Here is a 21745-nt window from a genome sequence, read left to right as displayed (position 1 = left end):
CTGAAAGGGAGTCAGGCCGAACTGTAACGTGTGTCAACATGAAGCAATTTTTTTTAATTATATTATATTTACAATAACATTAATGTCAATTTCAACATTTATAGGAATACATTATACATTCCTGTATTCTCATTAAATATTGTTTAAACTGTTCTTTTTGTTTAAAGGTTTTTTAATTGTAACATTTCCAGAGTCTGTACTTTTGCCATATAGTCTTTTTTGAATGAATATGTTTGATGTAATCAATAATCTTTTGGGATTATTCATCTTTTTAACCGTCATCACTGCAAGTTAGTGTGAAGTTTGAGGTGCATGGTTGAAAGTATTTATTTATTTATTCATTTAAACCTTCTTTTTCTGATGATGGTTTCTTTTCAATGATTCTAAGCAATAATATAAACCTCAATACAACTGTATTTCTATATTATTGTTAAAACATAGTACAGGATATTGTAGAGAAATTTCTGAGCTGAAAATTGTTATTCATTTATTTGAAGAGAAGATTTCTTTCTAATCAATAACTCCAATAATTCTTTGAATCAGTCTGTTTTTGTTCATAAATGATATTTGAAATCAGCAGTTGTGGGCGAATCAAAATAAATATAAATGGGAAATATTGCTGTCTGATGTTTGCTGTTTTTTATTAAAGAGTGTCTGGATTCAAATTCAAAGGCATCAAAGGCTTCAAATGATCAACATTGATAATAATATTTGTAGTCATGTGATGTGAAACATCTTGACAGTTAAATGTGTTTTCATTGTGAGCATGTTAACATCCTGATGTTTTCATGAGGCTGAAAGCACCAGTGTGTCTGTCTACTACAGCCTCACAGAGCCTGAAGACCAGTGAGACATGATTCTATTAGAGACAGATCATTGTTTTGTTTTGATGCTCACTGCAATACTATTCTCACTTTCAATTCATCTCATTTGAATTGACACAATATTCAACACATTCAGGTGTCCCGGATCACATATCTGAAAATAAGGTGATAACTCACCTGTGGCCAAATCAATCTCACAACAATAACACCGCTGGTTATTTTTTTGTTTGTTTAAATCCTTGCACTATTGTTTAGTTAGTTTTAATTTAATTAATATTATTCTATTTTATTGTATATATTGTGCATTTTTTATATTTAATATTTTTACTCTGTTGTTTTATTGCTTTTCCTGTATCTATAATGCTGCTGTGGCAAAAAAAAAAAATCCATTTCCATTTTTATCTTCTATTTCTAGATCTATCGATCTATCTATCTATCTATCTATCTATCTATCTATCTATCTATCTATCTATCTATCTATCTATCTATCTATCTATCTATCTATCTATCTATCTATCTATCTATCTATCTATCTATCTATCTATCTATCTATCTATCTATCTATCTATCTATCTATCTATCTATCTATCTATCTATCTATCTATCTATCTATCTATCTATCTATCTATCTATCTATCTATCTATCTATCTATCTATCTATCTAAAAGGGCCAGCTTGATTGTGCCCTTGAGCACATTTCTACATTTGCTTTGTGGCATTTGCGTCTTTAGAATTGATTTATATATTTTTTGTGTCTGTTCCCAAATCAAAACTTTAAAGTCGGATCAAATGACCCTGAGAACTTCATTGTATAAACAGCTGTGGTAACTGAAAACAGTTGTCCTATTTAAAAAAAAATTTTTTTTTAAAAGACCCTGCAGGTCGTTTGTAAAGACAGATTATTACGACCAGACATTTTATTGTTAAGCAGCCTCTGCGTTTGTTTCAAAAGAAGCCTCAAAACAACATATAATTATGTTTAGGTGACAATGCCCTTCAGTAGTAGTAGTAATTATGACAAGAGTAAAAGAGGAAGTCAGGTGACGTCCCCATGTGAGGAGGATGTTGGGGGAGATGGATGCCACAGCAAAGCTCTGGCTTTTTATGCGGAGGATCTCTATTTGTTTGGATAACCAGATTTTATTAAGAGTTGTAACAGTATTGATTGATGTTAGAACCTTAATTTAATTTGACCTCCTCTAACTAACCTTGAGGTTACTGCAACCCCTGTCAAAACCTTGATTCTTTGAATGTGGTGTCTAATAGCATCAGAGTGTCAGAGATGCGATCTGTTTACTGGAAAGTGAAACTATCAACGTTCAGAACAGTTTGACATTTTCTCATGAAGCAAAAGAGTTTTTTGTTTTTTTTAAAGGCCAAAAGCTGCGTGACTGACAAAGACAGTTTTACTAAATCCTCTAACTCCTGTGCAGACATGTTCCCTGTCGTGTAGCAGCAGAGTCTTCACTGACAGGTTTCATTTCATTTTCTGAATATCCCCAAAACATTTGAAACTTTATTGTTCCTTTATTACAAAGTTGCCAGCAACCAAAGTAGAGGAACCACAATGTTATCATGCAGACAACTATCGTATGATATTTACATATTTTGCTGACAGTCAAAGATTTGTTCCCCTTTGGGTGACCAAAAGAATTCCAAAACTTTCATTTTTACATTTGTACTTTACCATAACTGCCTTTTGGGAATTTGTTTTGCGTTTCACAATATGTACTAACATGTTTCATGTAAACTGAAATTGAAAACTACAATTTCTGTGAAAGAAAAACAGATGGCACAACCTGAGGCTGTTGAGATACTAAAGGGTGGAGCGAAGGTAAAACCCACGCTGCATTTCTATAACCGCACTCGAGTCATGAATTCCTTTTACTTGTTGAGGATGTTCGAGAAGGACTTACAGGGATGTGAAATGTGCTGATTTACATGGAAACTTTTAAAAAATACAGTTAGATTATCAGAAGTGGAAAAAAATGACACCAAATAAAGACATTTAACTACTGTTGTTTGTGATGATCTCAAATATTAAGGGGAATAAATAAACTAAATGTTTTCTTTTGCTGGTTTTTGCACTCAGCTGATAATAGAGATAGAAAGACAAGTTATAATGTTCGTTCCACATTACATAGATCACTCTGCTAAGATATGCTTTTGGGGAAATATGACTCTGCTGTTAATAAAAGATGAAATTGTCATCTGATGTCTAAAATTTGAAGAACAAAGTTGTAAACCAAATATTTTTTGTATCGAGGTAATGCCCGGTTGGTAAATTAGCCTCTAACAGTTATTATTGAAATTCAGCAGCTCACCTGATAAGAATCAATGATGTTCATGATGCTGATTTATAGAAATGATAAGAGATTGTGAGGATAAAAAGGAAGACATTATCCTCTATAACATACAGCTAGAAACAAAGGATCCTTTAGTCTGTTGCTTTCTTGGGGTCTGGTTCACTAAAATCAGAAATAAATATACTCAACTGAGCTTCTTTTTTTTTTTTTTTTTTTTACAAAAAATGATAGAGGCAGGTTTGATAGTGGAAGGCACTCGATTATAATTTGTGCAGCACTTCAATAAAATAAACATCAATTCATTGTTAGGCACTGGTGCTGAGGTGCATTCCCTGTTGTTGCATTGAATTACAAAAATATTTGTCCATAGAGATTGTTAATGGGTTCACCACACTCCCTGCAGGACAGAGATAAGGCTCTGTGTCACCTGAGCAGACGTGTTTCCAGTCAGTGCTTTTAAAATGATAATCCTGATAACAGATGCGATAAACAGTTCAAGACAAACGGGAATAAAGTCCCTCCATTCAAACACACCCACACAGGAGAGATAGTGTGAGGGAGGTGACACCGAGAGTATATAAAAAAAAAGGCAATTCATGGTGGTAATTCATCAAAACATCACGGGATGGTGTCACTGGTTCTCTCACTTTCCAAATGCTCTTAAAGGGAAATGCCAGAACTGACCTGCTGCTGTGAGTCTGTGGCTGATGATGCTGGAATCAAAAATTCTGAAAGCAGTCTGGTGACATTCCAGTCCGTGCTGTACTAAAGCAGCAGGTGTAGACAGACGCTGAGGACAAACAGAAGAGGAGTGTGAAAGACAAGGTAAGCAGTTATGAAATTATGGACAAATAAAATAACTTTGATCAAACTTTATAATTTTAAATGAACTTTATTCCACTTCTGTTCTGCCATATCTTGATCATCATCTGTCTTTTAGTATTTGTACACTACATGCATATTAATACCTGCTATATGCTATCCTAGTTTCAAACATATTCAGGATCCTGTTCAGAGGGAGTTTTTCCTTCCCTCTGTTGGAGGTTTTTCTCCCTTAAAGAGGAGTTTTTTCCCTCCTAGCTTATGTGGGAATTGTTGAATTGTTGGGTTCCTCTGTATAATATTGTAAAGTCTTGCTGTAAGGACTTTAATGTGTTAAGTGCCATGAAATAACCTATGTTGTGATTTGGCGCTATATAAATAAAGTTGAATTGAATTGAATATGAACATCTGATATGATGTGAGAACATAAATGATATCCCTTTATTTATATCGCTGTATGAGTCTAACACCAGGTAACTGATATTGTCTTTTACGTTGTTTCTGTAGTGAATAGCTGCTATCATTAATCTGAAAACTGTAATTACAGCTGTCCTGATCATAGTTTATGATACAGCGTCTATTTAACCATTTATTTTCCCATTTATACACAACTTTCAGTGCACACTTTAAGCCTCCATCAAAAGAGAAGATGTCAGAATGACTCTTTTGTAGCATTGACGTCTGGGCAGGTTGTTAACCTCAGCATAAACAAAATACCAAACTAAGAGCGGCACTTCAGAGGTGCATTTATCTGCTTATTGTTACTAAAACATGCAAAACATCCTCTTGCCCGCTTCATCCTTCTCTGCGCCGCTGCTGCGGTACTGGAGCTCCACAGGGAACTGTTCTGTCTCCCTTCCTGTTCACCTTATACACAACTGACTTCCAGTACAACTCAAGTGGAGAGGAGGACGCTGAGGAAACTAGTATCCATATTGGATAATCCTGACCACCCTCTCCACCACCTGCTGCAGGGACAACGGAGCACTTTCTCCAAAAGATTCCTCCAGCTCCACTGTCACAAGGACAGATACAGGAGATCATTCCTGCCGACCGCAATAAGACTGTACAATAACTCACCTCTGGCAAAATCCATCACACAACAATAACACCGTTGGTTGTCTGTTTTATTGTTTGTTTAAATCTTTGCACTATTGTTTAGTTAGTTTTAATTTAATTATTCTATTCTATTTTATTGTATATAGTGTGCATTTTTATATTTAATATTTTTTACTGTTGTTTTATTGCTTTCCTGTACCTATAATGCTGCTGTAGCAAAAGAATTTCCCCTTGTGGGATTAATAAACTATCTATCTATCTATCTATCTATCTATCTATCTATCTATCTATCTATCTATCTATCTATCTATCTATCTATCTATCTATCTATCTATCTATCTATCTATCTATCTATCTATCTATCTATCTATCTATCTATCTATCTATCTATCTATCTATCTATCTATCTATCTATCTATCTATCTATCTATCTATCTATCTATCTATCTATCTATCTATCTATCTATCTCTATACTATCATGTTTGCATTGAACATGAGCAACATTGTTACTCGTTCTTTCATAAGGGTGGAAAAACAGCAGCTTGTATGTGAGTCAGGTCGCCCTGTGTGCCTCTACAGTCTGTAGTCTCGTCTCTGGATCAGCTGTTTAGTTCAGTGCCAGCAGTATTTTTTAACAACATTTCTTCCTCCTCTCTGGCGCCCCCTGCAGCTGCTGGTGCACTCAGCTGACCTCTGATTAAATAAAACCCTCCTTTTTCACTGCGTGCTCATCCTTGCAGGCCCAAATGTAAATTTAGCTGGACAATGTATTGACAGCACTGGTCTTGTTGGCCACTTTGATACGCGTCTCAGTTACCTGTATTGCTATCGGTTCTTTTATTGATGTATTTTCCTTTTTTAGAGAATGATAAAATGCTGTCTTGAAATTCCCTTTTGAGGAAGACAGATTGGGGTTTCTGGCACAACTTCACCAACTCAAAAGGTCCATGGTGAAACAGAAAGAATCTACAAGCAGTCAAAAGGGTATAATGATTTAGTTGTTTTTTTTGCCTATTTATGCATTTGTTATGTGTCCCATGCTGACCCTGATGGAGGCCACAGGCCCAAACTGGTTGGTCTAACATTAATATTGTTCTACATACTGCGAATATTTCTGGTGTTTTGAATGCTTTTAATCCCCATTTCTCTCTTCATTGGTTAAAAACGAGTGCAGCACATCTAAAGTAGCCAAACCGTGAATATCTTCAGGAATAATAACACAAGAACACGTGAAATCAACAAGATTTTACAAGCTGCCTTTGCTTCTCTTTGGTATTCAGACACATCTGGCTGTTTAGATCTACTGCATCGCAGGAAAAATAAGTCAAGATGTTTTATCTCCAAATAACTTCCTCTTGTCCCGTTTGAACAGGTGACTCACACAATGGCCTCACCCACGTCTCAGCAGTCCATGTTTAAATGCTGCATTTGCCTCGACAGCTTCACGGACCCCGTCTCCACTCCTTGCGGACACAACTTTTGCAAAGTCTGCATAAACACTCACTGGGATTCAGCGGACACCATCCAGTGTCCACTCTGTCAGCACAGCTTCAAAAAAAGGCCGCAACTCAGCATTAATGTGTCGTTCAGAGATCTCCTTGAGCAAATGCACTCGCAAATCCGGGACTCCCCAGAGGAAAAGACCGAGACGCAAGACGTTTTGTGTGATGTGTGTGCTGGAGAGAAGAAGGTAATGGCAGCTAAGTCCTGTCTGCACTGTGAGGAGTCTTTCTGCTGTGAACACGTCAAACCTCACCTGGAGGATGCTGAGCTGACGACTCATGAGCTGCTGGATCCCGTCAGCAGACTGAAGGAGAGGTGAGGACTCCAACGGTGTGTGTGTGTGTGTGTGTGTGTGTGTGTGTGTGTGTGTGTGTGTGTGTGTGTGTGTGTGTGTGTGTGTGTGTGTGTGTGTGTGTGTGTGTGTGTGTGTGTGTGAGAGAGTAATGGGAGGTTGTTGTACGTTTGCACCATGAAACATGAGATTTAATAATGTGTGACATTCTGTAGGCACGTTAACACACTGATGCTTAGCACATTTATGCATGTAAACATTGATTTCACCAACAGGGTGTGCAAGCGGCACAAAGCTCCTCTGGAACTGGTTTGCCGTCATGATCTGACTTGCGTGTGTCTGTTGTGCATCAAATCAAACCACCAAAACCATCAGTGCGTCCCTTTGAAGAGCCGCCTGAGAAAGAAGAAGGTATGATATTGAAGTAGGGCTAATGGAACCGCTATGCATGTTTGACTGCACAATTAAAGTGGCATTTATGAAATCTGAATTATTCACATTTACACCTACGTGCTCAGGCTCAGGTGGACCAAGAATTGGCAGAGCTGCAGCAGGTGATCCAGGACAGGAAGACCATGTTGATAAAGGTTGACAGAGCAGGGGAATTCAGTGAGGTAAGTCATGATCATTGTGGATGGGCTGTGAGATTTCTTCAAGGGCTCCAAGATGATTGCGGCAGCCAAAGAATTGCACATTAAACTGAAATATATACATTTTAAAAGAGCCTCATTGGTTTTTGTATTCTGTGTTGTAAAGAGGGAAATATCAAAATGATTACCGTAACAGATTTCCATCGCCAAAAGCTACATGTGATAAGTATATGAAGAGAAATTAGCATTAACACATAGTCCTTTCCATGTACAGGTTCTGCATTTAAAATGTTATAATCAAGAATTAGAAGCGAAAATACTGTCCTGCCACTGCCTCTAATCAAAGTTGCATCCCTTCCAATACTATTAAAACCACATATAGCCTACATATACCACCCTAACAAGTTATGATGCATTTTTAAACTGCAAACAACACCCTAAAAGCACATCGAGCCGTGGCAGAAACAAGCTCTTTCCATGACACTGATGTTTTGTCTCTATTCAGAGTCTCTGCTGGGCTTGAAATCGGTTACACCTGTATTCAATGAAGTCATTAGTGAGTCCCACAGCTGCTCACCTCACAATATTATCACATTATTAACTTTGCATCAATGTAACCACTGTTGTCCTGAGAGAGACCACTCTTCATACTTATGTCCATGTTCATATTTATGTTGTTAAGGAAAAACAGTGGCGGGGAAAAAAAACAGGACAGTTTGAAGCACAAAAGCTTAAAAAACGTTCTTGTCAATTCAAGTATAAGAGTACTAACGAAGATAACTTAATCAAGTATTACCGTATTTTCCTGGTTGACCAGAAGTAAAAACGGAAACATAAAATTCGGCCATTTTGTCCGCCAACGCTCGCTGTCTACGCTTCATTAAAAGAACTTCCGGGTCACGTGATTATGTTAAATTACAATACAACTTCTTCATCTTCATGAATAGAAGAAAAGCCACATAACACTGAGTTCAACTCGTTAATCCGAAACTACACCAAGCAAGATGCTTCTCAATTAAGTCAAAGAGAAAACTACTTGGCAGTATCCAAATTTAAAAAAAAAAAAAAGGAAATTCGCACATGTCAATTTCCGGTGTTGTCATAACAACGTGTGCACCGCCGCTACAATCAGTGAGTAAATTGCTTTTTTTCTTTTTTTTTTACCCTGCGGGAGCTCATCAATGAACTGACAGGGACTTCAGTCCATGAATCTAAAATCTTAATTTGTAAAAGTAACCAGTAGCCTTTACTACACGGCTACTGTCAAATACATTTTGTAGTGGAGTAAAAGAAGGACTGTAAAGTAAGTGGAATCTGTACTTATGTAGAGTACTTCAGTAAATGTAGGCCTATACTCAACAACTGCAAATTTGTAACAATTGTACCACAGAAAAACACCAGGACAGATGCCGCAGACATCCTGAGGATCTTCGCTCAACTCAAAAGCGTGGTAAACACAAATGAGTTGAGACTTGTGACGGCCGTCACCATGCTACACAGAAAAGCTGAAATTCGCAGTGAGTCGATCAAAGAAAAGCTTCAAGAAGAAATCACCGACCTCGAAGAGAGAAAATATAAGCTGGATCGTCTCTCTCAAGCAGAAGACGACCTCCGTCTTCTACAGGTATTCTGTTTATTCTGTTTTTGTTACAACCAGAATTTACTGTTCCTTGTTGCATGCTGACATTCAGAGTAGCAGCTTCACTATTGTTTCTGCATTGCCACCGCAGAGTTTGTCTCCGAGTGAACCACCCGATACTCAAGACTGGTCTGAGATCAGTGCCTACAGCGATTCAGCCGTGGGGACTGTGCGATGCGGTCTCTACGGGCTGCTCAATGAACTTCACAGCAAGGTGACAGATGAAAGTAAAGGAGCAGTTGCAAAAGGTAAGACTAAGTTTGGTCACTTTCTGGGGATATACTTTACCTCCTTAATTTGAGCACGCTGTCTTCATACCCGTGTGTTGATTTACTGTTAATTTGTTTCATTCATTTATTTATTCATGAATTTCCATTCAGAGATAAAGAGAATTCAACACTATGCAGGTAAATCTCATGTTTTACAATTAAGGAATACATCAGGAAGCCTCCGAGAAATACAAACCAAACTTCCTGTTGTTCTTTTCATCCCTGTTAGTGGATGTAACTTTGGACTGTGACACGGCAAACCTCGTCCTCGTTGTGTCCAATGACGGGAAACAAGTGAGAAATGGAGGTGTTCCTCAGAACCTGCCAGACAACCCGGAGAGGTTTACACCGCTACTCGGTGTCCTGGGGAAAGAAGGCTATTCCTCCGGTGCCTTCTACTTTGAGGTCAGTAAGCTTTTAGTTTAACAGTTTTGATTTGAATTCTCATGTTTTAAATGGAAATTCTTACAAAACTTCAAAAATGTACTGATAACGTTCATCAACTTATCTGAAGTGAGGCAGCTCTGCTCAAAATTATTGTACTTGATCTGATATTAAGAAAAAAACAACAAAATATGAATTTGATATTCCGACCAATCCTGAGCTGCGTTAGTCGACAAATAATAAACATTGTTACCTCACGTCCTCATTTCAAAAACGATCTGTGTTTGATCCATCTAACTGCCCCGACCTCCCTTATTCACGCGGTGAATTTGGGTATGCTCATATCAGGCTCATTTCATCTTTTGCTTTTAAATCAAATCACCACTAGAGACTGGAATAAATGTAAATATGGGTCGTATTAAGCTGCTTGCACAGACGACCTATAACAGCCCTTGTGAGAGTCCTGGTAGTGATAGTAGCCATCCAAGAAAAAGCTACAGGCAGTCGCTCAATCAAATCAAACCCAGCAAAGAAAACGTATAATTAACTTCAAAGCGGTATGATTGCAACAGCTTATTTATTCACTCGAAGGGACAACAACCAACGCTCGATGTGAATTTGTGTCAATTCATATCAGAAAACTTTACTGGTAAAACTTGGTGAGAGCAAAACGGTGAACAAGCATCTCTGTGGTTTTTGTTTTATGTCTTGTGGATGTCGAGTTTGCCAAAATCTAAATATAGGATATAGCTTTTATGCATGAATACATTATTTGCTTGTTGATCACAAAAGCCTTTTCTGTGTTGTCCAAAGGTGCAATTAGAAGGTAAGGCAGCGTGGGACATTGGGGTTGCCTTGGAAACGGTCAACAGGAAAGGCGAAACAGACGCCTGTCTGAGAAACGGCTTCGCGGTCCTAATGCTGAGGGACGGGAAGACTCTGACAGCTCGTGACCAGCCCCCCGTGGAGATTACGCTCCCCCAGGTGCTCACGAAGGTTGGGGTGTTTGTAGACCACGAAGAAGGAGAGGTTTGCTTTTATGATGTCAAGAACAAGGCTCATATCTACTCCTTCACTCGCTGCAGTTTTCCTAAGAAGAAGCTACACCCGTACTTTAACACCTGTACCCACCGAGAAAGTAATAACTCCCCAATGGTAATCACTCCTGTCAGTTAAAAGGCTGCTCGCTGCGGGACCGTGGGGAGTCAGTTAGTCTCAGATTAGCCACGTTGTTCAACACGTGCTGTGATATGAAGGGTGAATGTAGACCACAGATCATTTTTACATAAAGTGAAATCAGTATGTAAACACTTGGCTTGTTTAGGAGCTGTTAATTTCTCCTAAAAAAAAAGGGTATCTTGACAGAAATCATAAGAATCAACCTTTGTCTGTCTGTTTGTTTGATTGTCTTGATGCATCACCTGTCTGACCATGACGTTTCTCTCGATGACAACGAGCTGCCGCGGCCAGCAAAGTAGCCTCGAATTATGACGCCCCCTCCAACGTGCTTCACCTTTGGAATGATGTTTTTATATTGATATGCATGTATCATTTTTATTCCATGCAGTTTCTCAAACAATTCAGTCTCAGTTTTCTCAGTCAGACATAATATTCTTGGAACCGTAAATGTCTGTATCAAATTTTACAGTTTTATGGGGCGTGTCACAATAAAAGAGGTACAATGTGTGTGTGTGTGTGTGTGTGTGTGTGTGTGTGTGTATATCCATCTTCAAGCATAAATACAGTACATATTGAGGCATTAATACAGAAATGGAAGAAACTGTAATGTAGTATAATGTGTCAAGTTAGTGAGCTATAGAGGAGCTCATGGGCAGATTTTGTTGCCTTTAGAGTATTTCCACTCGTGCTAAGCTAACCAGAACCACACCAGAGACTTCCAGTGGCCGATCTGACTAAGTTGTAGTTTAGCGCTATGCTACCCTTCAACAGGGATGATTTAAGTCACTAATACGGCTGTTTTATACCATTATCAGACTGAATTGATCAAATTCTTTGGTAAAACAGATCATTTTATGGGGATGGCGACACCTTCTATTCCCATTATCTACCATTTATCGAAAATGTATTCTACAGCTGCAACAGTATCGATGGAGTAAGCTGGGGCGGAGGCCATGACGTGAGCACTTATCGACAGGTTTTTGAGATTGGACTCACTGGCAGAAGTGGAGGTTCACATTTTCTTCAGGTTTTCGTCACACAGCAGGGCGAGAAGATCGCAGTAACTTTTGAATGTTTTATTACAAAACAACATGACAAAAACAATACATTTTAGGATGAAATCCACACTCACAAAATGAGGTGATGGTGACTTTTAGTCTGGAAAGATCCATTCTTCAAGACTAATGTGAATTTCACATACTTTGAAAGTCATTTGCCCTCCGTCCTCGTGATGGTAAACGTGAACGGTGACCGATCGGGACAGGTGTTAGTTTCTTGTGTCTGCTGAGCATCTCTCGTTTTCCATTCTAACACAAATCCGGCAGGCGACCTCGAACCTGTCAGCTTCGTGACCTCTGCGGCAGTGTCGGCAGGAACAGCCCCGTCACGGTCGCTTGCAGGCCATCTTGACGTCTCCGACAGTGACATCTCTCTGCTCGAGGCCGGCGCAGCCTCGCTCGGCAGTCGACGGCCCTTTGGTGCCTTTGGACCCGTCAAGGTTCGGGATTTGAGTGGTGTGTCAGAGAGAGAAATACAACCAGCGGGAGACAGAGAGAGGTGCTGAGAGAAAAGTGCACTTTTGCGTTGCAGTGCTATGAGAAGTGGTGGACGCGAGAGCAAACAACAACAAAGGTTAAGGAGAAAGACAATATGGCTTTTACATGTCTACGCAATGCAGACATTTCATCTTTGATTCTTTGTAACATTTGAGTTGCGCAACAACCCGCTCACGTTCATGTTCACAGTCGGGTTCAGACTGCTTGTATTTACATTTCATATTTACATCGGACACTTTTATTTAGCTGTGGCTCCTGTCCCGAATGAATCACAGTAAGCAGTCCATCCCAACACGGTTATGTTTTCTGTGTTGCACTTCTCCACACATAAAGGTCTCTCTCACATGCTTTGACATAAACGTATACTTCTCATAAATCTCTGAGGTCCCACAGCTCCCATTCAAAGGCATTTGGCAGAAGCCACTTTGCATCTATTCCAATAGTCTTCAGTTTAATTGGAGGATGCAAAGTGGTGCAATCAACAGTGTGTTTATATCACCCACTCATATTGAACTTTCTTCACACTGAGCCAGAGGTGCTGGTGATTTAAACATGGTAAACTTGGCAAGCTCCTCGTCTAATCCTTTTATTCCGTTCCCTAAGCCGTCCCCGAAGGCGTCCCCCAACCCCTCATCCACCTCGTCCCCCTCCCCCGACTCCCTCTCCCCCCCTTCGGGCCTCACCCTCTCCCCCGTCCTTCCATCCAGCATGTCTGCAGCTAAAATTTCTGAGGCGAACTTCAGCCCGCTGCCACTCGAGTTGCAGTTGGTGTACAGGGAATTCCTATGGCCATTGCTGGGGTTACTGTTAATTATGGTGCCAGTGTAACTGTTTCCATGGTGACTACCGTTACCCTGACTGCTCAGGAGCGTTGTCGTCGTGGTTGTGGTTGCCGTCCCGTTTCGTTTTTCTGTCAGCCGGAATCCCTCGGAAAGCAGGCTGGCACTGCTGGGCGACTGTGGAGTGGCCGAGGAGCCCAGCAAGTCCCGCCCCTTCTCTGAGGACAGCGAGTTATCTGGCAGGTGGTGGCCCTGGCGCGCAATGGTGCGCCGGCGGGTCACAAAATAGAGGAGGAATACACCGAACACCATACCCCCACAGAAGAAGAGGATGTAGATGGCCAGGAGGTGACGATTCCCGGCTATGGCTACTGCTCCTCCAGCACTGGGGTCTTCTAGTGTCAGCTGATAGGCTGCTCTGCGGCACGGGGTGGGGTCTCTGGTGCCTGGCCCCGCCTCCTGGAGGGATGAAATAGGACAACGAGAAAATGGGAGTTATTTTGATGATTTTCTAAAGTAATGTAGGTAAAAGTGATTCAAGATTAACGAACAAGATAAAAGACGAAGTGGGTCCTGAGATCAGATAAACGTTTCCGTCTGTGTACCTGACATGTGCAGATATATTTTCCCAGGCTGTCTTGGGTGACAGTCACCTCCAGGTCAGAGTGGTGCTGCCTGGTGTGTCTGTGGGGAGGATGCTCCCAGCTACAGGGCCTGGGAGACAGCTGGACGCACGGCAACAAGAGGCGGAGGCCCATGGAAACACGCAGCTCCCTGATGGATGGGGTGCAACGTCCTGGAGGACAGACAAGAGACAGCAGAGAGATGAATAACAGAGACATGAATCTGAGAGATGTATAAAGTATTTTATATGAGCAATCATATCACAAAGGCTTGAAATCAATGATCTACAGTTAAAGCATAAAACCAGAATACACTTACCCTCTTCTGTAGAACACTTCCTTAAGGCAGCGTCGACCACATCACCAGAACCAGGACTGAACACATGAAATCATAATCAGGGATGGTTTTATTTGTCTCTCTTTTCTGGTGGTAACATTAAGACTTTACTTTGGCTCTTGCAACTTGGGGTTATATATATATATATATATATATATATATATATATATATATATATATATATATATATATTTATCTCTTCATGGCAATGGATATCTTTCCTTTACTGCCACAAAAGGATTAACACACTGTAGTTTCAAAAATGGGTCATTTCTTACACAAAACTGAGCCGTTTTATGAGCTCATACATGATTTTCATTTTTTTTGGACATCTTCCAGCTCATTGTGATATTCCTGGAGTACTCACTCTGCTGCTGAGTGCCTGCAGGCTTCTTCCTTTGTGCTCCATACACAGCCCAGTCCTCTGGCTCTGGCACACACCTCACAGCTGGGATACAGAGCGCAGCCTTCAGCCTGGACACGAGCCAGAGACAGCGAGCTGCCCACCAGAGCCCGGCCCTGGAAACACGGGGAACCAGTACAGAGTCACTGAGCGATGAAACTCGTGTTTGCAGGCACCGCAGATGAACATATGGCTGTGAATGTGTGGAGAGTGTGTATAGATGTATTTTCTCTACCTGGTGCAGTAATATATTGTTAACAGGCTCCTGTGATGTAAACAGAGGAATCTCCTGTAGTAAGGTAGCGTTCTGTCCCACTACTGCCACTCGGTGGAGCTCGCCACGGTCTGCAACACACGCAAACACAGGTAACAATCTTTTACTAAAAAGTGTGTTTAGATTTGTTTTATTTACATGTTATTTAGTTTATTTCACATTCAAATCAAAATCAATTTACACTATTTGAAGATGATCATTTCAATTCTGATCTGTTCTGGTTCATTTTGACTGATTTCCAAAATATTAAATCTGCCATGTCCAATACTTTTACATATCTGGAGATGTGTCCATCTAGGTTGAGCTTTCACATCTTTCATCTGTATTATCACATCTCAATATCCTTTGCTGTGTTCCAAATGACATACTTCCCTTGTGTTTTCATGCCCCTTGTTTATCACACACAATAAACTCACTGATGACTTCTGTCCAGCAGACGTTTTGTGCTACTTAGTGAAAAATATACAACTTTTTTTGTAGTGGTCTGCAACAGGTGCAGCTTCCTCAGACGCCTTAATTTAAACATTCTTGGCATCGGTGGTCCCGCCCCTTCATCTAAGGAGCCAAGATTGCGACCGTTTCAGGTGTAAAGTGTCCAGCATTTTACACTTCTGCACTCATCTTCTTTCCATTCCATCTCTGCCTCCTTTTCTTCTCACCTGTTCCGAGATGCACCACTGCTCCTCTCCGCTCCTCTCCGCCACCCGTCAGAGTTACAGCCAGCTTGGTGTATCCGGTTCCCTTCCGGACCAGCAGGGGCGCTGCAGAAACACTGTTCTCCATCAGAGGGTGGTCCCTCACGAACGTCAGCACCTTGTCGGGAAGTTTCAGGGAGGACTCGAATCCTTCAGTCTTTAATGCATTGTTCAGACACTAAAAGGGAGGAGGAAAAAAGTGGTGTCCGAGTCATTTATGGTGTTATAGTACAACAGAACAAAAGGCATTTTGTAAAGCATAGGCAGTGATAGAGGAGGTGTGTGTGGTTGTACAGTTTTTGTACCTGGCCAGGTCTTGGTGTAGGGACAGGTTCAGGATTGATCCAGTTCTCACAAGTCTTCTTCAGCTCTCTAAAGGGACCATCCATCACTTTGATGATGTCAGACAGACTGAAAACACACACAGCTGACAGCTCTTCATGCTCCCTGTGAAAAAGAAAAAAAAAAACAGTGATGTTACTTTTAAAGAGAAAAGAAAAAGTCAAATCTAAAGTTAAAGACATTCCATATTAAAGTTCTACATTTTGGAAAAGCATACTATGTTTTTTGTTTATACCACTACGTAAACTGCACATAAAGCTACAGCCAGGAAATGGTTAGCTTAGCTTAGCATAATGACTGAAAACAAGGGGAAACAACTAGCCTGATTGTGGGGCAATAAAAACACATCTTGTCTTCAGATTTTTGTACAGATTCAGTATCACTAAGATATTTCTGCTAAACCAGGGTGTTTAGTTTCAAACAATCATGCAATGTAACTCGACTGTATGACTTCTTACTTCTTCTTTCTTATGTCTTCTTATCATTATTAGATCAATAATATTTCAAAAAGGCATCTTATTTAAAAAAAAAAAACTGCACACATGTCTGTAATAAGTCGTGTACAATCACCATCTATGCTGAGAAATCCAAAATTTCAGATTCAGCTACAATCTTTTTCCAAATGAGCATTTCTATTGCTCTCATGGCATCTTGCAATCAGTAAAACAACGAACACTAAATTTTCCAAAGTACATTATCACACATGACGGAGGCTCCGATTTTCCCTCCACCCTCCCTCCCTTACCACTGGGAGGTGAACAATCCGTAGAAGTGTGTGCTGCTGGGGTCGCCTGGCGTGTGCTGCGTGGTGAAGACGTCAGTTAGGATGTTGTAGCGCTGACCGCTGGGTTTGTCCTCACACACCAGCTGAGCCTTCAGAAATGTGGTCCAACGTCGCTGCAGAGTCTTCATCCCTCCCACGTCAGACTGAAAATGAGATTAGCAGGAAATTAATTGAATCCAAGCAGATTTTTTTTTTAAAAAACAACAGTCGATCATTCAGCCAGGCCGTTGCCTTACCTTGCAGACCCGTGCCACCCGGGGAACTTTGACTTTGGTATAGAGGTCGTACTCTTTGGCCACCTCAGTGAAGAAGAAGTAGATTTTGCCATCGTCTCCCGTCGGGTTGCTGTCTACGGACTGTTCGATGAAGGCCGAGCTCACAAACTCTGGATCTGAACAAACGCACACCACTTTACTTACTGCTGCGGGAAAGTGTGATGCCGGCTGCAAGTGTGTTTGTGTTCACGTGTGTAAATGTGTGCATGTGTGTCTCACCGCTGAGCCAGTTAATGGATCGTTCAGTTCGTATGCGCTCCTGTTCGGGGCCCGTTGCCCGGGAGATGTCGAAGAGCGTTCCCAGGAAGTTGCTGGTGGCTGCCGTGTACAAGGTACCACCTCCACACAAGAAAGAGGGGAGTTTTATTTACGTATTGCATGAGACGAGGCTGAGCAGGTGATGAAAGAGGAACACACACGTCGATCGGGCAGTTAAGTAGTCAATACTCTGGTGGTACTTACCCGCCATGACAGCTGTGTAGTGCTGACTTGGCTCAAAGGGACACTTGCCCTTCCCCGTCTCCATCTTCACCCCTCCATCCTCGGCTTTCTCCAGAGTGAAGGAGGAGAGCTCCTGCAGGACGACGGGCAACACAAGTGTAGGTTAGAACTGCATTAATAATGGTAACTGTGTTTGTCACACTTATTTCTCGCTGTCTTTAAATCATTTAATAATTTAATGAATCAGTTTGACCTCCAACAGGTTGTGCTACTTAAAATGTCACTCTAAATGAATGTAATTTTGCTCCACTCTGCTGGAAGCTTTACTGACATTAGTGCTCAAGTACACACCAGAAAACACCACTCGCAACAAAACTAGATTCATGATAATATCATCTTATCGTAAACATTTCTGCTGACATGACAGACCAATAAATGACACTTTAAATATGCTTAAATGCTCGATGCCTGATGTCATGTCCTTGGCACAAGGCTGCTCTTGTATCTCTCGACTTAAGCATGACAGAGGGTGGAACACTATGTCTGCAGTGTGGAGGTTTATTAACGTGTCCGACATGGATAGCAAAGTTTCTATTTGTAATGACTGCTCAGTGTTGGTCATGCGAGGGCGAGATACAGCGCATTCCTTCAGCACTACATATTTAATTGCCAACCTGAAGAACCTTCTTACGGATCATGATGACGAATTTGTGAAATAAATAATAGAGAATATGTGCATTTATCAGCATCAGGAATCAGCCATAAAAGTTGGAAAATATTGAGATTACATGCAAACTGTCATGCATCTCTACACAAAACATCAGAAAGAGTCCAAACAGACTTTAAGCGATTAAACTGACTCCAGTGGACGCAACATGGGTGCAAGTGTCAGTGAGACTGTGTGGTGTGAAGTGTGAGATCTTTGCACCACAGTATCATGCTGCTGCTGCTGATCGTATCAATCAGTAACTAAAAAAGAAGATGGACACACTCACCAGGAAGGCACACTGGGGGTCAAAGGCGTAAGTGCCACACACGTAGATGCGTCCATCTTCCAGAAACTCCAGAAGGCGGATATAGTTCTTGCAATCCACCTGCAGGGGGAGACAAAGACATAGAAATAAAGGCAAGGTAAACAACAGTTTTACATCCAGGCTTAACTGTGATAATTAGGAGTATATATTTTACTTCAAAAACAATTAACACAACACAAGATAAAGGATACACTCTAAAATACATGCTGAATTCAAACTGATGGGCAATAAAACAAAAATAAACAATTCTGACAATAATGAGATGTATCTTCATGTATATTATGTCTTTCGGGAAATAAAAGTGTTCAAAGGGATGAAAAATTTTACTTTTAGCAGAACACAATACAATACAAGTCGATTTTAGGATCAAAGTCATGAGTGTTTCTGTTCACAAACACACATCAGTCCTAAACCAACCACGTTGGGGGTTGAGGAGAAATGTTGAAGGATTGTGAGAACAGCTGGAGTATCAATGAATCGGACTGGAAACTGGAGACCCCCACTGCTGGAAGAGACATCTGAGAGCCCCAACCATGCACACGCACACACACACACACACACACACACACACACACACACACACACACACACACACACACACACACACACACACACACACACACACACACACACACACACACACACACGCACACGCACACACATAGCTAAGACCATTTTCATGCATATATACAATAAACAAACACCTTAGATGATTTGGTTTTGATGCCTATTCTTTATTTCTCCATCCTATCTGTCACACACATTAATTCATTAGCTGCTATGGAAAATCACCCCAACTGTCCCACCCCAGTTGCCATGAAGCCATGACGCAGCCCAATCTTATTAAGCTCGTGTGTGTGTGTGTGTGTGTGTGTGTGTGTGTGTGTGTGTGTGTGTGTGTGTGTGTGTGTGTGTGTGTGTGTGTGTGTCATCCTGGATGAGCTCCAGGCCTGAGTCACCTCCTCCCCAGCGACCTGATCCTCTCTGAAGCCCAGATCATGTCAACCAAATCGGGCTTTCCGACCTGCGGCACACACCTCCCATCATTCTCCACGCTGAGACGGACAGAGCTGCTCTGGCTGCTAACAATGGGATCAGCTTGGGATAAGCTAACTCATTGGCCCAAATTAACCTCATTCACTCTAATATGCTTCCTTCACAATCTGGCATGTGGTGCATCGAATGAATCTATTTTATTCTATTTTCTTCTACTGAACTCAAAATCATTCTTGATTATTAATGAGTCCCATTATTCCTTTTCATGTTAAAAGCCTCCAAGACTTCAGTGCTCTATGGAAATTAAATGTCCTGCCATCAAAACATCTAAAAGCTTTTCATGCTTCCTGACATTTACCTACTGAAGGCAATTTTCTAGTAATTATAGTGGTGTGTGTGTGTGTGTGTGTGTGTGTGTGTGTGTGTGTGTGTGTGTGTGTGTGTGTGTGTGTGTGTGTGTGTGTGTGTGTGACATGGCAGAACTTTCTTCTCTTGACCTCACACTTTACTCTCCACCTCCATTATCTCTTTCTATTCTGCACTTTTCTCACTCCTTCTCTTCTGCACACAATTTATTTTACCAGACACAACCCCCTTTTTTTTTTCTTTTTTTTTTTACACTGAAGCGTATGTAATATTACTGTAAACCACCAAGCAGGTTTGTATTGTTATTGTCAGACCTAGGGTTGTTTTTTTTGGTGGTCATATTAATGATGGATGAAATGTGGCATTTTGCCATTTTGTAGCTCACTGTTTTGGTTTTCAGGCTCAAAGCTCAAAGCGACTGACTAAATTAGCCACAAACAGCATGTAAAGAGGCAGATATTTCCCATAATTCTCCGTGTTAACTCCTCAAACAAACCAACTGCAGTCTTCTATTTTTACGTGATCCTCTCCACACTACACTGAAAAATTGTCAGCAGTCATTTCAATTCTAAATCACCACCTTCATTCAACACTTTTAAAAGTGCTGAATAGAGGCTGACAAATACTGGATTTCTGGGGTTGATGCCGATACAGATATTATTGAGGAAAACTATTTCAATACTGGTGTTTGGGCCGATATTTATTATATTTCTACTGTACACATGGTATATATAAATAAAAAATGTTTGCAATGATTCTTCAAATGTGACTTGACACCTGTGATAAATATTTAATGGAAGCATTATATTAGTTTATTGTCAATACTGACATTGAAATAGTAAACTTCACTTGGAAGATAATAGTCACAGATTTGATTAAAACACACGCACACGAATTCGTATTTACCCCAAGCATATTTTCTGCCTTATGTTCTGTAAAAAACGTTTTTATATTGCCGCATATCAGCCAACAGATACTGATTATATCTGGGATGGCTGATATATGATGGATGAAATTGGCCAGCTGAAATATTGGTTAATCTCTCGTGTTAAATGAAAACAATTCTCCAGTCAAGTCCTAACAATAATGAGTGGAAAAATAATTAGTGACACATGTTTGCGCTTCACAATACTAAATAGCAAAAAAAAATTTGAAGGGTGATGATTTTATTATTAACCCAACTGAGCCTGGGAGAAGAGTGTATACCCTCCATGTAAGGACCAGTTTATTAACAGGAAAAAAAGACTGATGTTTTTCCAGGTGATGATGATGATGATGACATTAAACTTCGAGGAAATATAATTTTACTCATAATTTCAACATCCCTGATTTCCAGTGTTTCGTAACATCCTGCTCATAGTAGCGTAGCATTGTGAAACCCCACCAACTTGCCGTGGTTTGTTCTTGTGAGTCTGTAGGTTTTGCATGATTCATACACCCACAAGCACAAACACACATACACACGCAGGTAGTCTCTTGTTGAGTCTATTGTCTTGTCTCTCTAATCTTCATCCATTTCTTCTCTCCTGCACTTCCGCTCTCTCCATCTTCCTGTTTCCTTCCCTCCGTCCGCTGCTCCTTCTTAATCCCTTCTGACTCGCATGTAATCTTGTAATCAATGACTTCATAAAAAAAAGAAAACACAGTCCTTTTGTTTCCTGCCTTTATCGGTCTTTCACCTCCTTCACTCCTTCGGTGGGAAGCAGATGATGATGATTGTTTAAAATGGGTCAGAACTAATTGTACTTCCCGTCCGTTGAAACACTGACCTTCCAGCTTTGTTTATATTTTCTTTTGACCTCATTTTTCTGGACTGAGGCATTTTTTAACATTATCAGGTCATTTCAGGCAACATGGTTGAGTTATTTTTCTTTCCATCAGAAAAGCTCAGACACTCTGCTGTGATGCTGAAGCTCTATTTTAGTCCACGATGCTTGTTAAAACCATAAAACACAAATGCGGCTCCAGTGTA

The 21745-nt window shown here is 40.6% G+C and overlaps 2 protein-coding genes across 4 annotated transcripts in view; one reads left to right on the top strand and one right to left on the bottom strand.

Moving 5' to 3' along the window:
- Positions 1–3790: 3790 nt before the first annotated feature.
- On the top strand, positions 3791–11363 carry LOC138635187 (zinc finger protein RFP-like). 3 transcript variants are annotated; one of them, XM_069722557.1, is made up of 10 exons: positions 3791–3955; positions 5916–5996; positions 6385–6830; positions 7083–7218; positions 7326–7421; positions 8788–9021; positions 9128–9284; positions 9417–9443; positions 9535–9710; positions 10503–11363. In XM_069722557.1, the coding sequence occupies exons 3-10, from the start codon at positions 6397–6399 to the stop codon at positions 10863–10865; spliced, it is 1623 nt and encodes a 540-aa protein (XP_069578658.1). In that variant the 5' UTR covers positions 3791–3955; positions 5916–5996; positions 6385–6396; the 3' UTR covers positions 10866–11363. The 3 variants fall into 3 exon arrangements, with proteins under 3 accessions (XP_069578658.1, XP_069578659.1, XP_069578660.1); XM_069722558.1 differs by having other exon boundaries at positions 5875–5996; XM_069722559.1 differs by lacking the exon at positions 3791–3955 and having other exon boundaries at positions 5932–5996; positions 6453–6830.
- Positions 11364–11929: 566 nt separating this feature from the next.
- sema4f (sema domain, immunoglobulin domain (Ig), transmembrane domain (TM) and short cytoplasmic domain, (semaphorin) 4F) overlaps positions 11930–21745 on the bottom strand; it is a 57584-nt gene continuing 47768 nt past the window's right edge. The window contains exons 4-15 of the mRNA XM_069722549.1: positions 18373–18471; positions 17399–17510; positions 17156–17275; positions 16898–17052; positions 16623–16804; positions 15841–15982; positions 15500–15713; positions 14802–14911; positions 14531–14682; positions 14146–14201; positions 13809–13999; positions 11930–13662 (exon numbers count right to left, since the gene is read on the bottom strand). Of these exons, the coding sequence (XP_069578650.1) occupies positions 12928–13662; positions 13809–13999; positions 14146–14201; positions 14531–14682; positions 14802–14911; positions 15500–15713; positions 15841–15982; positions 16623–16804; positions 16898–17052; positions 17156–17275; positions 17399–17510; positions 18373–18471 (2268 nt within the window). The 3' untranslated portion in view covers positions 11930–12927. The remainder of the gene's footprint in view (positions 13663–13808; positions 14000–14145; positions 14202–14530; positions 14683–14801; positions 14912–15499; positions 15714–15840; positions 15983–16622; positions 16805–16897; positions 17053–17155; positions 17276–17398; positions 17511–18372; positions 18472–21745) is intronic.

The sequence above is a fragment of the Brachyistius frenatus genome, unplaced genomic scaffold, assembly GCF_029030835.1.
Source record: "Brachyistius frenatus isolate BFR_SWC_R1_liver_20210118 unplaced genomic scaffold, ASM2903083v1 Contig_295, whole genome shotgun sequence".
NCBI classification, from domain to species: domain Eukaryota; kingdom Metazoa; phylum Chordata; class Actinopteri; family Embiotocidae; genus Brachyistius; species Brachyistius frenatus.
Note: the sequence above shows the minus strand (reverse complement) of the source record. Positions and strands in the feature narration are given on the sequence as shown.

What these genes read in the sequence shown, in the direction of transcription:
- LOC138635187 (XM_069722557.1), top strand. Translation starts at nt 6,397, where the DNA reads ATGGCCTCACCCACGTCTCAGCAGTCCATGTTTAAATGCTGCATTTGC. An exon ending in GTCAGCAGACTGAAGGAGAG is followed by an intron (nt 6,831 to 7,082) that starts GTGAGGACTCCA and finishes TTTCACCAACAG; the next exon opens with GGTGTGCAAGCGGCACAAAG. An exon ending in GAGCAGGGGAATTCAGTGAG is followed by an intron (nt 7,422 to 8,787) that starts GTAAGTCATGAT and finishes ATTGTACCACAG; the next exon opens with AAAAACACCAGGACAGATGC.